The 15,679-nt window shown below is 33.9% G+C and overlaps 1 protein-coding gene and 1 long non-coding RNA gene across 2 annotated transcripts in view; one reads left to right on the top strand and one right to left on the bottom strand.

Annotated features, from left to right (window-relative positions):
- Nucleotides 1–3,664: 3,664 nt before the first annotated feature.
- CycD (cyclin D) overlaps nucleotides 3,665–15,679 on the top strand; it is a 72,945-nt gene continuing 60,930 nt past the window's right edge. The window contains exon 1 of the mRNA XM_073978240.1: nucleotides 3,665–4,918. Within this exon, the coding sequence (XP_073834341.1) occupies nucleotides 4,295–4,918 (624 nt within the window). The 5' untranslated portion in view covers nucleotides 3,665–4,294. The remainder of the gene's footprint in view (nucleotides 4,919–15,679) is intronic.
- Nucleotides 10,057–13,073, bottom strand: LOC141399457 (uncharacterized). Its single transcript, XR_012411849.1, has 2 exons — nucleotides 12,713–13,073; nucleotides 10,057–12,632 (listed from the first exon to the last, which is right to left on the bottom strand). It is a non-coding gene; the product is annotated as an uncharacterized lncRNA (long non-coding RNA).

Here is a 15,679-nt window from a genome sequence, read left to right as displayed (position 1 = left end):
GTTCCCGGGTCGAAAACGGCCGTGTTACTTACACCAACGATTTTGCCTGGTTGATCGTTGCCAGTGTGTTAAAAATTGTAAAACACTTATATGTGGCAATCATGGTTTAATAAGAAAGGTTAGCTAAAGCTTTCTGTCAATTTAAATTTTTTCTTTCGACTGTTCCTAAAACGTCAAAACAATATACACAATCTTTGTATGTGTCGGTGCTGTTTGAATAATATGCCAAACAATTTTAAAAACAATCGAATTCAATGATTTTGAAAACTGTTTTTAGAACATTTGTATGTATGAAATTCGTCTGTATTGCATTGAAACAAATATTTTATCATATCCACAACTTGATTATGTGTAAAACCGTTGACACTTCATTCATTTTTCGCGTTTTTTATAAAATGCTCAAAAATGGTATTGTAAACAAACCCACTTGTTGCTTTGGTGTTTACTAAGGCCACCATCAGACCATCTGCTTTTTCATATGTATGGCATCAGCTGTTCTGTATATTAGTATACCCAAAGTGACAACATACATGTGAAAAAGCAGATGGTCTGATGGCGGCCTAAAGACGTTTTAGGAATTCAGGAAAAACAAGGGTTCTATAGATCGTTTTCATTTAAATCTACCTCTTTACTTATACCATGGTGGCAATGTTTTTACGAAATCATGAATGAAAATTACCAATGTTACCACATGTTTTCAAAATTTACACGCCTCGGTAAATGGCACGTAGAAATTACCAAACGCGTAGGTAAAGATAACTAAAGCGCTCGGCACATACGGTGCGTTGTGCGTCGCGCTACAACTGTTTTCGGACAACGCGTGTCCCAACGTGTCACTAAACGGACCGTATGTGCCGAGGGCTTAATAGGTAGCTACCTACCCGGTTACCTAGGGCTAGAAATTACGGGCATTAGCATTGGGTAACGCATTGTTGGGATGCTCGCAAACACTTATTATAGTCACATTCTTTTGAAAAACAGATCATGGTTTAATAAGAAAGGTTAGCCAAAGCTTTATGTCAATTTAAATTTTTTCATTGGAGTATGCCAAAAACTTCAAAACAATATAAACAAACTGTGTATGTATGTGTGGTGTTTGAATAATATGCCAAACAATTTTAAAAACAATCGAATTCAATGATTTTTAAAATTGTTTTTAGACCATTTGTATGGAAGGAATTGGTGAGATTTGCATTGAAACAATCGGTTTATCATATTCACAACTCGATTATGTGGAGAAAACTTAACTCTTCATTCATTTTTCGCGTTTTTTATAAAATGCTAAAAAAATGCATTGTAAACAAACCCACTTTTTGCTTTTATTTTGAAGTTTAAGGAATTCAAGAAAAACAAGGGTTCTATAGATTTTTTTCATTTAAATCTACCTCTTTACTTATACCATGAAACAGATATTTTTCTTCGTTTTATCTTCTGTGGTTGCGAATATATACTAGCTTCGTTCCCATACTTTTTAATAGTAAAACTCGTAAAAGAGAGAACTGCAAAAAATTTGTTCTCACACACAAATTTTTTGAAATAGTTCGGGAACGGAAAAATGGAAAATACGTCAAAAAAACTGGAACAAATGTCAAAGTCGGCGTATCAGCCAATCAGACGCCGGCAACCATGTTACTATTTTTTTACTCGCCCAAATTTGTCGTGTAAAAAGTTTTTAAAGAGAACGTCATTCAGCGTCATTTTTGTTTAAAGAGAAGTGAACATTTTACAACTTTTTTGTGTACGGGAACGGTTTTTCGAGTAAAATGTGTAAAAGTCGTAAAAATTTTAAAAACTTTTTAGTTCTGGAACACAGCTACTATTTGTAACTCAAAATCATGGTACAAATACACAGGTAGCCGCATCAGCAATTGTTGGCAACATAAGATGTCAAAATTTGACATCAATTCAATGCAATTGACACATTATGTTACCATCAGCTGACATGATAATGCTACCTGTATTATTGTACCATGCTCAAAATATATTAAAATATAACCCAGCAAAAAGTTTTTTGTGTACGGGAACAGTTGAATCACTACAAGTGTACGGTACGTTGGAGTACATCTTTTCCTATGAATTCACTTATGAATTTTACAAGGGAGCGCGCAGCTAGGATGCACTCCATTTCGCTTCCACAGCACACAGCTAGGATGCACTCCATTTTCGATTGAAAATGGATTGAATTTAGATGCATTCTTCGGATTGCATTTTTAATCAGTCTTATACTATGTTTACATTTACGAAATCCACTCGATTTCAACTGTCAATTCCATTGCTCAAACGTCAAATGAAATCGAATCGATTTCAGATAAGTTTTCATTTGACGTATACACAAAGGAATTGACAGTTGAAATCGAGTGGATTTCGTAAATGTAAACATAGTATAAAGATGCAATTAATGGTTTGTTCCTTTACTTTAAAAAATGGTAACAGTGGCAAAAAATGGTAAAAGTGGTGAACTGGTGTCATATAAATTGTATGCTTGTTAAAGTAAAGGAACGCTTTGCAGGTTAAAAATGGTAAGAAATGGTAACCTCAGGCAGGTAAAGGAACAGAGCTTAAAATGCAAGCCATTGCGAAATATCCCAAAATAAATAAAATGCATTTATTATTTATGTAAAACAAGAACACAAAGAACTTTATTATATAAACACAAATTAAAAAAGTTTCCATTAAATTGAATCACATTTGAGCTTACTTCCTCCGTTCTCGATTTAATCCAAGTGCATCTGATTTTCTTTCATCATCCTAAAGTTTTTTTATGTTGCCTTCCCATCACTAGTTCAGCTTTCGACATGGATTCGAACTCCACTCCATTAAAAATATCCGTCTCGTGAATTCTCTTTATTTTATAACAAATTCTTCGAAATATATATACTAGGTCTGTTCGTTTACTCAATAATTTGTACAAATTTGTACAAGTCCAGTAACTTCTTGTAATCGACTTATGTCTTTTGCATGGTGCTGTAGAGTAAACGAACAACATCCAGTAACAATTTGTACAAATTGTAAGTAAACGAACACACATACTCTTGTTTATCTTTTTAAGAAATGTGTAGGGATCAACCAACTGTTTTTTTCTGTAGGGATCTCTACATCAACTGCTTATAAAATGTATCGAACGGAGTGCATTTTTCATAACTCTGTTGGACTACATCGAAAGATGTTGTGAAATCATAACTCCAATTGCACAACTTCCAAAATTTTTTGCTGGGTAATATTTGACAATTTGTTGTGTCATTTCTGGTAATGCTTGGTTTACATTTACGAAATCCACTCGATTTTAACTGTCAAATCCATAGGTTGGATTTCGTAAATGTAAACATAGCATAAAAGAATAAAAGGCAAAGTGCTGCCAAGTTTCAATTTATCCTTATTCTTTTACCAGAAATGACACACAACTTTACTCAAACGTTGGATATGTTTTCAGCTTTAATTCAACCGAATATGTTCGTTAACTACCGATGTCGGTTCGATATTTAAAAAAGTTACAGAATCGCACTACTGATCCTTTAATCGATTTACAGATATCTAAAGTGAATTGATAATGAAATAAGTCCTGCCAAGTTTTTAGACGAAATTGATCATGTCCAGAAGAACACATTTTTCGATCTGTATATCCATTTAACTAACCACACTTTTCCATCTATAGATCCATTTAGCTACTTTTTCACGTTTTCAACAGTTTGACAGTTGACAGTTGTTTCATTCTGTTGGCGTGAGTTGGTTGTGGTGAGTGTGATGCGGGTTATTTGCTCCAACGAAAAAGAAAATAAAATACGAAAATAACGAATAAAAACAAAAAACAACAAAATTTTTGTTTTTGGGTTTGTTTAAAATCTAGTGTTTTTTGGTTGTTTTTTAAGTTGGCGAAAAGAAAGGAACGAAAGACGAACGTAAAGAAATAAAACAAATGATGAATAGTAGAATCAGTCCAGTCGAAACTTGTTGAATCCTCTTACAAATCAAGTGAAATTAAGAATCAATATTCTTTTTTTAAAACATTAATTGGATTTTTTCGGGTACGGAGCGAAAGAAGTGTTTTAAGATTCGTAAAGCTATTTGGGTCGATGTTGTTGCCTGAAAACCTAAAATAAAGTAAAACGAGAAGTGCTATTGATGATCATAACCTCAATATATTAGCAAATAAAGTGTAGTGATTATTTTAAATAATTGTTGAATTGCGGTTGGTTTTGGTTGGTGTAAGAACCGGTGGGTTGAGCTGTTATAAAACTGCACTCGCACACAGCTTCTTCGTCGTGTAGTCCCCCAACCGATAACCGATATATCCACGATGGACCTTTTGTGCACGGAAAATATAATAAACGAGTATGAAACGGAAACATTGTGTCACCACCAAAAAACTTTTCAAAAACAGTCAACGTCGCCGTTAAAAACAGAACAACAATCTACAATAAGCACAAACAACAACAGTAATATCTCACCAACATCGCTGTATTCGAGCAGCTCGTCGTTGTCTTCATCCAGTTGTTGCTCCTCCGCTACAAATTCATCGGGATACAATTCGACCAGCAGTAGTAGCAGCAGTTGTCATTCTTCCTCTAAACTACTGGCATGTGAAGAAACGGCCAATTCGTATTTGGAAACATGTGCTCCAACAAAACATCAAGAACAACAACAGCAACAAGTGGCTTACCAAAAGCACTCCTCCGCCAGCAACAACAGCAGTGTAACATCTTCAGCAGGACAGAATGTTTATACGAACCACTTGATACATCGTTCGTTGGATTATGTGAATACAGCCACGGAAGATCCAACATTTTTGACAGATCGTTGTTTGGAAAATGCCCTAAAGGCTGAAGAGAAAAGGCCACAGCCGATTTGTACGTATTTCAAGACGATACAAAAGGACATAACACCGCCAATGAGAAAAATTGTGGCCGAATGGATGATGGAGGTACGTGTTCTAATTTTAATAATTAATGGATTGAAAAACAAATGACTACTGAAGTATTTGATTTTGTTTATACCTAGGTATAAAATAAGGTAACTTCTGTATTAATGATGATACATAAATTAAGTATTAGATTGGAAACCAAATGTTGAAATTGTTCTTAGATTCGATTGATTACCCGCCAATTACTTATTCCAGACCTTCCCCTACCCCTTTCAGAGATCAATTGTCAAATGTGCTTTTTCAATTTTGAAGTCATAAATTTTGAGAAGTGCAAACTTTACAAAGAAATTCAGTTGAAGTTATACGGATATTAGCATGATGAGATGCTGGATTGGACTAAAGCGGGAATACCCACTTATCTCTAAACAAATTTCCCCTCATTGAATATTTATATTATTTATGTCAATTTGACTCTTATTACCTTATATTTAACGTATTCAATCGAAGACTTTTAGTTAAACATTTTCATTATTCCTCAATATTTCTAATTAAAGCAAATATAATATTTTCCCTCATGAAAAATCTATTATGCATAGATGATTTGTGAGCAATAACAATATTCGAAAATTCATTCATGGCATGTGCAAATGCTGTCTTTGAAAATGCAAACATCAGCAGCATGTTGTAATTTTGCAGGCGCCACTCTAATCAGGCAAACATCGATGACTTACATACGAATATGAATAGAAAAGCCATAGCCGAACAGAGTAGAGGTAGATGATTATGTTTTTTTGTTCTGAATTACAAAACAATTTCTAAAATAAACAACGTAAGCAGTTTTGAAAAAAAAAAAAATTGACAACTAATCATTAACAACATTCATGATCACCTAACGCAGAACAATTTAGCTTCGGGGAAGGAGAGATAGGTTAATGATTTATGGATAATAGACTTGAAAACTATTTAAGCTCTGTATAGGAAAATTTGTAGTTTGGAATTGTTTACAAATACCTGGTAAGGTACACCTTTGAAGCTTCCTGTTGATTATAAAGTGTAAAAATCCTCAAATTTTAGCTTCAAGGATATAATTATATTTTGTGTAGTTAGCAATAACACATTCGGAGTCTACTGAGGGTATATACGCATTTTATTTACACGATAACCCCCTGTTTTTGTTCATTCGTCTATATTCGTAATAATACAGGCATCCATAGCTCAGCCCCCAGATGACATACGGACCTAATTTGTCGTAGACGCGTTTAATATATAGTTAGGAATTCCTCTTTTAAAAATCAGAGCTCTACATTTGTGCTGAGGCGAGTAAATCGATCTACAAAATTTGACAAATTGGTGTCGGAAGATTAAAACTTTTACAAAAACAGGGAGTAAGTTTCATTTGCTCAACCATGCGGTATGTAAACATACCTATACATTGTTTGATAGATTTTGGAAGTCATCATATGTCATTTCAAGTCGCTTTGAATTACTTACATATGTATGTATTTCAATCTTAGTTTCGAATGAGTACTTCGCTTCATTATCTTTAACATATAATACACTCGGTTTAGAGTTTTTATTAACACCCATATAATCGTTATATGTTGACATATGTTCCCATATAACCACGTAGCATTTTTTATGTTATTTATTGTCAATCAAACCATTCGTTGCCTCTTTTCTGCTCTGTTTTCTATTGCTAAATTAAAATAGTAGGTATAAACGTTTGTGTGTGAGCATGAGTCCCACATTTTTTGGGTTAATTATAGCACATCGTTCTATTGTTGTTATGTTTTTTCTATTTTTTTTCTGATATATGTATTTTGTTATCAACCAGAAGAGAACTTTTTTTGTTTAATCACACAAAATGGCAATGTTCCAAACTGTCCAAAACGCATGGAGGAAGTCCTCAGAAAAAATAAGAAGACATGTGTCAGAAATTGGTGCATGCCTTTTAACAAATTGTTCAGCCTTTTCCCAGATCAATCAATTCGGGGTGAAAGGTACAAAAATGTTTTATGGGCTACTAATCTTCAAGATGTTTTCGACTTTCTTTAACAACCTTCGTTTTGGTGCATTCGCTTCGTTCTGCTGTAGCTGTAGCCTAGGGAGAAAGTTGTCATAATATCAGTAGAATATTGTTTGAACGATTTTGATTAAGTAACTTTATGAATAACAGACCAGTCTACGGTATTGAAATGAGAGAATTGAGTGAAGGGGTTTTTTGATATTTGCAGGTTTTGTTGTATATAATTTATATTTTATAAATTAATTTATGGATTATAAATTATCAGTTTGTTTGAAGTTTTAGTTGTTCTTTTTCGTAAGGCTACTAATATCTACAACCATCACTATGGAATATATGGTAGTAAGTAATAGATATTTTTATGTACATATTTGTTCTAGCTTAGGCCCATTTTAGTTGCTCCACTCGAATTGTTCCAATGTACATTTTTAAGTAGAAATTCATAATTTTGTTTCAACCTTAAAGACGTGTAATTTTTCTAGAATTTTTTAGATTATTTTCAAATTAAAACTTTCACCTTTAAGACAATAAACAATTCCGAATTAGTTTTAGGAACAAATCAAATAAATCGATTTATTATCCCTTCCTTTATTAAATGCTAAATCTATGCTAAACCCAGCCACGTAACATTATATCGCTCATTTGCTCAAAGAGTGACACATTTCAAAAAATCTAGTTTCGAGAAAAACTCGTTTTAAGTTCGCCATTGGAATTTGACTTCCCAAATTATAAAGATTATTACACAAAAACTAAAATAACTACTTGCACCATGTTTTGCAAACAGCTAGCCAGATATCAGCTAAATTTCTGTGCAAGATCAAGCATGATTTGAATTGTTTTAGTGCTTCATAAACTCAAAAAAGTTTAGTGCTGAATTATGCGAAGCTCGTAGTAAATGAACTGTAAGTCGTTGAGTTTTAGAGATATGAGCATGAATATTTGAAACAGGATGAAGTAGAAGTTGTAGAAAAAATAGAAATTGCTAACTCAGAAAACGCATTTTTTGAGTATGCCACTCTTTGAGTAAATGAGCGATATGTACTTTAGACACGTTTTATATGTTATTACGTGGTTGGCTTAGTTTCGTTGGCATATTAATGGGGCCTAATGTTAAGAAGTCGTATTTTCGGAACTTTGTGAGTACCTTACAATAAGGAATCATAATAAAACCTCAGTACTTAACTTATTTCATAAAAATTATAAAACTATATTTTATAGACTCGGATTGCACTCACAGAGCGTTTATGACGTTTGTGAAAAAAAAAACATATTGAAATAGTTATTTGATTATTACCTTTATAAATATTTAATTTTATACCACACTTTCAGTTGTTGCTCCTGCTACTGCCTGAAGTACAATTTGCTGCACACAGGCCGATTCTAACTAACCATTTCGCAATACAATATTTCCAATAAGGTTTTCAGGTTTCTTCATTAAATTTCAAATAAGAAAGGGAAAATAGCAAAGCGTTCAGCATTATCCTGACATAAATGTCCTCAAAATGTTGATGTCTGTGTGTTCGTGCGTATGTAGCACCCTCTTTACAATTGCTGCTACAAACACAACCCTTGAAGAACTGTTTGCGAAATGTTGTCGTTTTGTTGTTACAAAAACCAACCACCACATGTTGTTGATTCAGTAATGACCTCGTCTTATTCATCATCATAAGACGATAACGGCTACGTCGAGAGGAATGAACAACTTGTTGAGACTTTGTCGACAGATGCAAGTAAGTACAAAAGCAAGCAATAATATTTGTCGGCGTTGGAAATCGAAAGCAAGCATGTCTTGAAGTAGTAGAAAACCAACATGTTGTTGCCTCACGCCGTTTTCATTTTATTCCTTTTTTCTTGAGCGAACACCTTTCGTGGTTTCCTGTAAGTCCTTGCGGGCCCTGTTGGTTTTGCAAAAATGTTGCTGTTTCGTTTTTGCAGTTTAAGAATTGTCAAATTGCAGCTGTTTGTTTTTACACTGTTTACACTAGTTTACAACAATTTGCTAAACTTTCATAACTGTACAAAAAAGTATTTTCTATCTATAAGTTCTCTAATAACATCGCGTTTTTTTAACACACACGTTCCAAAGAAATGTACAGCAACAATAATTTTTAAGATCTGCTAAGAAAAAATTCAGTGAAAATTAAACCTTATATTCTAAGATGGTGGTGGTAGTTTCTTTTATTTTTTACCTGTGTGTTTGGTCTTGATGATCGGTGAGAATGTGATCGTCATGTTTGTTACCTTTCATGCCTGTGTTGTGTGCAGCAAACCTTACATTTATTTGTTGTATTAAAATTCATAACACAAAACATCCTCTGTAAGAGATGTAGACGAAAAACCAATAACGAAACAAAATTTGTCGTTTTTGCATTAAAAACAACGTCTGATGGAGGGCTGAAATCCTTGAAGGATATGTTGTTTTTTGCACAAGTATTGAGAGTGTGTCTGTCCATTTGATTTCTCAATTGTTCCTTTCAGAGGCAAAACAGTTGTTGGATGTACACCAGACATACATATATGGTAGAAGTCAAGGGATTCACGATAAAGTACAGTTGCTACAGTATTTTATTGTATTGTACAGGATCGAGTTAGAAAATCGAACAAAATTGGGGGAATTGAATCAATTGACTTAGAAAGTGGGAAAAAATAATGAAATTAAAAAAAAATTTGTTTCTTTAACAATTTTGCATGGTACAATCATACAAGGTATAGGTCATAGCAAACATCTGATTACTATTGAACCATGGGAATTTTGTTTAAGTATAATGTAATGCAATTCTTGATATTATTTGAATTAATCCAAACTCCATACCAACATTGTTTCCAGAAATTGTCACCCATCAATACATTTCAAATTTGCTGACGTGAACTTGCCATTAAAGCAATTTTTGCATTTGGTTGGATTGAATGACTTTCGAAAAGAATATCCATGGCATGTTTAGCCAGCCATGCCATTGAACTCTGAAATTTGGCAAAAAAAAATTTCAACTTGAAAAATTACTCAATTTTATCAATTCTGGCTACAACGAAAACGTTATATAGGTAGGCTTGGTTTTGTTGGCTGGCTGGCTGATTGTGTTGATTTGGTGGTTGGTGTGTCGTCGTCATTTATCGAATTTAAAAATAAAAAGGCCAACAAATTAGAAATACTTGTTGGGCTAATAAGAATCTTTTGTTTGAAGTTATATTAGAAACCACTTTAATATTAGTAATTAGACAATTTGTAGATTTAAACACTTGAACTAGATAAGAAAATCTTAGTTACGATTTGAAAACAAAGCATGGTTTTGTGTTTACCAACTGACCCGCTTCATATTTTACTCCAATCTAGGTATCTATAAGGTGAATAATTATAACACATACACCAATTATATGACTGGGATGCCAAAACAAGGTTAATTTGAAACACGACATGGCCATAGGAATACCGTCCGTACCTATGTATTTAATTTAAATATAAAACCGTTTATCGCATCCATATCACACTGCTGCAATGGCATATGAAAAAGTGGCTGGCTGACTGACAGAGCATTGTGTCAATTGAATTAGTTTTTAATTGCTGTTACATTTTAATTTAATGTTTAATAAACAATATTTGCTTTTATCACTGATGTGTCGTCGGTGGGCGTCAGTTTTTGTTTCCATAACAACAACAACTACTACTAATACACAGTATCTTGTCCCCATCATCATCATCGGCGGCGCATCGTTGATGGAATGTGCTGAGTACGGACACATCCAAAATTTCATACAACAACAACAAAGTAGTGTCATGCCACAGATTCGGATGTGCAATAATTGTGCACCCAGGTATCATATCATAATGTTTAATTTGTTTGTTGTTGTTGGTGGTTTTTGTGGTTTTTCTATACATGTCAGGTGTTCTGTTTTCTGTTTTCACTCGAAAATCATGGTATGCAAAAATATGATATATGACATGTTAATGGCTACTGTTACGCTTGTTTTTGACATTCTTCCAGCGATACACACAGACCCATACACAGTCAGACACACTTGCAAAAAATAAAAAAAAACCCTGTAACTCCCCTTATAGACGAGCTCTGTACATATTCGTTTGAAATGTCTCCGGAAAAATTGGTCGATTAAAGAGGCTGTCGTCGTCATGCTTCATAGCATTGCTCCAATTTCGTTACAAAAAATATATTTGCACTCGGTATCACTTTAATTAACCACAAAACCACATACAGCAAGTAATATGGAATGCTGTTGGTAGGCAGGGAGTGGGGAAGAAGCATTGGAATTTCAACAATGTTTATTATTTTGATATGAACATTTAAAGTTAAGGGTTAGATGGTTGTATTAATATAAAAAAGTTCATATTTTACATACACACATTGCGGGGTTTGGGAATTTCCGTTCCTTCTGGGATTTTCCAATATATTTGCAGTCAGCAGCGGAGTTGGTACGACAACCGTTGTTGTTCTTAAATCCCCCATGTATACCTATCTTACAATGATCCCTGAGGAGGTATAGAGAGACTTTTAGTTAGAAAATATGGAAGCTCTAAGCATTAACAATACTCCGGTAATAGCAAGAATTATTATAGCGAAGTTATTATAAGTATATAGGAAATTGGCTAAAATTGTGGCGAGGTGATTCGACAAACGCTTTGGATTTAGTGCTAGGAAGAAAACATGCGATTAAGTCTTAGCGGTATTTCGAACCCATGGGTACTTCAGTCTAGTAAAACATTTCAATAGATGGTTTCTTTAAGAATTAATCAAGAAATTAGGCGTTTTCAGATCGATCTAAGAATGCATAATTTCACGAAATTTTTCAATGAAATCACACTAGGGTGGACCGAGAAAAAATACAAATTTTGTGATTACTTCAATCGCAGATGTAATTAAGTTCTACCGGAGTTTCGAACCAATGGATACTTCAGCCTTGTGAAACTTTTCTATAGCCGTTCCATTTCAGTGATAGGAAGAAGTTACATATAACTGAACATGAAATCGGGCTTGCACAGGCTTGCCTTATACCACAAAATTGAGATCGAAATCTCTAATCATTTCCTTATAGCTTAATTTATTTATCTTCTTTATAATATATGTATGTAAGTCATATGTTAGACCTGCAATCGGATGTCCCAATTTCGGTGTTACGTTGAATCGTCATACCCTTAATTATTTGGTAACTTACCGTTGTAACAGTCTCTCAATTATCATCTATGGGTATATGTTTGAATGTGTGTAGATATATTGTGTATCTTTAAAAGGGGGTAGCTTTTAATAAACACGCACACACATCCGCACAATTGTATATGTAAGGCTCTTCGCTGCAAGCTATTCTATCGCTAACATTTCTTACAAATACAAGAATTATAATTCTTGAACGAACGATATCAAAAATTCTGATGAAGACCTGGACTAATAACGTCATTCTTGATTCATTCATACGCGTACACGACTAACAAATTAACAAATAAAAAACGACAACAGCAACAAACAGAGAACAACTTTGTAACAACAAAAACAAATAAAGCAACAATAAAATCGATAAGAAAAGTAAAAAAAAATAACAACAAAACTTGTGCGAGATATGACAAACTCAAAACGACTAGTCGTGAATAAAGAATGTGCTCTTTTTTCCGTTTGCCACTTACCATACTCATTTCGTAAAGACTATTCACCCGCTGCTGCCTTCCTATACCTTTCTAATATCAACGTGTTGAATGTGTTATCACTTTCAAGGGGTTAAGAAATCTGGGGGAAGCAGGCGGTCTGGCGACTAGCAAAGAAAACAAGTATTACGACGATCAGCTGATTAACTCTAACTTTTTGGTTGATTTGTTGGTAACACATACATACATACAATTTCGTTAATTCGACTATTCGTCACCTCTCTCCTCACCGATTAGTGCACAACTATAATGTGGACTTGTTGGGGGACTCGTTCTCTTATTCTTGGGGGGTTTCGGCTCTCTTCTGCCCTGATCTCTCATTAAATGTTTTTTAAATACGCATACAAATTCACATTCATCTCGAAAAAAAAAACATAAAAACACCAGCCTGTTTGTTTTTTATTCGTTTTCGTTATTTTAATTCTTTGAATACAATTTTGCCAAATTTTATTACTGCGCAATCAGACGGTCAGACAGTCATCCTCTATTTTTTGCACTACTCTTCCTCCGCTGTGTGTGTAGCCCCCAAAAATTCTTTCCCCTTATTTGTTCGTATCCATCCATGGTGGTGGTGTATATCGTTTGTTTCGGTTTTATTTAATGCCGGTCGTATAAGAGAATATCGGGCCATATGTCTGGGAGTGAGTGCATGAGGAGGAGAGGCGATGTTGTCAAATTCCGATTATTGCTGCACTACACTGAGAGAATTCTAAGGTGTGATTTGTGTTAATCCAATTAAAAACTATTTTATGATGGTTTTTTGATGATTTGATCTAATTTTGAAAACCTGTTAATTATTATTTTTTGTTTGGAATGCAAGTAGCAGACAATTCTAAATCTTTCAGTATGAGTTCAATAAACTTTAAATTTGTTGAGACCTCTATATGTAGGTAACCACATGATCAGTTTTGAATGTCGGTTTTACTCAAAATCGATAAACGTTGTCATTAAAAACTGATCGTGTTAACCTCGCTTAAGTTATTTCATTACTGAGTTGAGCTGACAGACAGGGATTGGAAGGATTTTAAGGATCACGAAGGATCAGCTCACTACCATAGTTCACTAGTAGCCGGCCTTTTAAGGATTTGGCTATTCTCAACCTTTTACCTTTTTGAGTAAAATAATTCAATAGTATGTCTGTTCCAGAACCCGCAAGAAGCTGCTAATTTTTACTACGATAACATTTTTTCCTTCATGATATCGAAGAGAATAGCAAAAATTAGTAGATTTTTGCAGCTCTGGAACAGACCGAATATTGGATTAGTTTTTTTTTTTTTTTAATTTGCCTTTTTTATGTAAAATTGTTAAAAAACCAGCGCGGAACTCACCCAGTTTTTAGTTAAGTTTTTACGAAATTTGCATTCAATTTATTATGCATTAGTGCTTCAGATTAATCTGCACAACATAATGTATCTGGCTGCTCCATTCGGGCCAGGAGGGCGTATGATATTCACTTTGTTTTCCCTTATGTCAAATAACAGTTTTTTTTCTAGAGTGTCTCCATTACGTTCTTTGTTATTGAGAGAACTAAACTCATGATTTTATTATTAGGTGGATTAGTGGCATCTGGTAGTCCTTAACACTCCGTTGAAGGGTCGTTTTACTACAGATGAGGCTGTAGATGTAGATGAGGTATTGTACTTTAATGCATCTTTCTGGACGGACAGTTATTAAAAAGTAACTGGAGAATATCCACAAAAAAGGGAATGATGAGATCCTGTGCCAAGGATCGAAACTATAGTCTTATAAGCAAATTTTCTCCACTAATAAATTCTTTGTTTTAAAATATTAAAATAACAATGGGATTAACCTTATCACCGACACTTACAGTTGCCAGACTGTAGTCGAGGGTTTCTTTTGGGGTTAGTAATTGTGTTTTGTATGCATTGCTCCCACGAGTTTGCCGTAATGAGTTGGGCAGCTTGCTAGGAGTACGCAGTGACAGCTTGCTAGGCTACTTAATAAATACTCTTAGCATGTGCCATGGCGTCGAGGGGAGTTGCTAACGACCAGACTCCTTAAAACACTTGTCGGCCATTCAGATCCTCGCAAAACTGTTTCACCACCTCTTCCTTTGTCAACCGGGCTTGAGACCCACTTGTTTTGGACTTCATTGTTTATTTTACACGAAAAATTACAAATTTTGAAAGAATGATTCGTATTTGGGAATCAACGATTTTGAACATCGTGTATCCATGAACAAACAACCTCCTGTGAACTGAAATTTGTCGACCAACATGAAAAGTCTAAAAAATTAAAATAATTTAAATAATAAAAACAACGATTTTTTACTTTTTAAAATTTAAAATCTTTTTTATTTTCTTCAATCAAATGGCCAAAAGCATTTAAATTCCATCGGTACTACAAGTAATACAGTAGAATCTTGATAATTTTTAATCCAAGGGACCGGCCATATTATATTAATTACTATGGCTTTAGATATGTCGGTCATAAAATGCAAAGGAATCCGCTCTACGGGACCCACAGTTTGTAACGCATTACTGTGGTGTTCGATTTATAATGGTTAACATTATCACGATTCAACTGTATTTGTAAACTACAGTTCCAAATTTAAAATTTTGTTGATAAATATTATTTTCTGTAAAAATTTCCATATATAAAAATAAATGTGTAAATAATAATTGTTTTTTCACACCTCTTTTTTCATAAACGGATGGTATTGAGAAACAATTTAAAACAATGCTAATGAATAAACAAATAAAAAATACTTCAGCTCCCATACATCATTTGCGAAGTAAGACATTTGAAAAAAAGCAAAAACAAAATTAAATTAAAACACCCACGTTTTTAGAAATAATTGCCGTATTTTGTTTGTTGCTTCTTCCTATTTTTTGTAGAAAAAAAAAAAATGAAATCTTATTGAACAATAAAGATCAGTTTTGTTGGCCAGTCTGGTTTTGTGGCAAAATTACTTGTCATAAAGTGTTTCGATCTGTTGGCATTTGTCAGACTCGGTAGACTTTAAACCAATTGACAGAAAAAAACGTGACGATTTGCTTTCTAAATGTGGACATGCCGGTTGCTGGCCATAGTATTTGGGAACAGATTTCGTCGGCAAATCTGTATTGAACATGTACATACAGATGTAGTATGTGTGTTTGACAAAAAATGTTAAAACAATTATAACTATTTT

This window comes from Musca autumnalis, unplaced genomic scaffold, assembly GCF_047663935.1.
Source record: "Musca autumnalis isolate F117 unplaced genomic scaffold, ASM4766393v1 scaffold_3, whole genome shotgun sequence".
Lineage (NCBI taxonomy): Eukaryota > Metazoa > Arthropoda > Insecta > Diptera > Muscidae > Musca > Musca autumnalis.
Note: the sequence above shows the minus strand (reverse complement) of the source record. Positions and strands in the feature narration are given on the sequence as shown.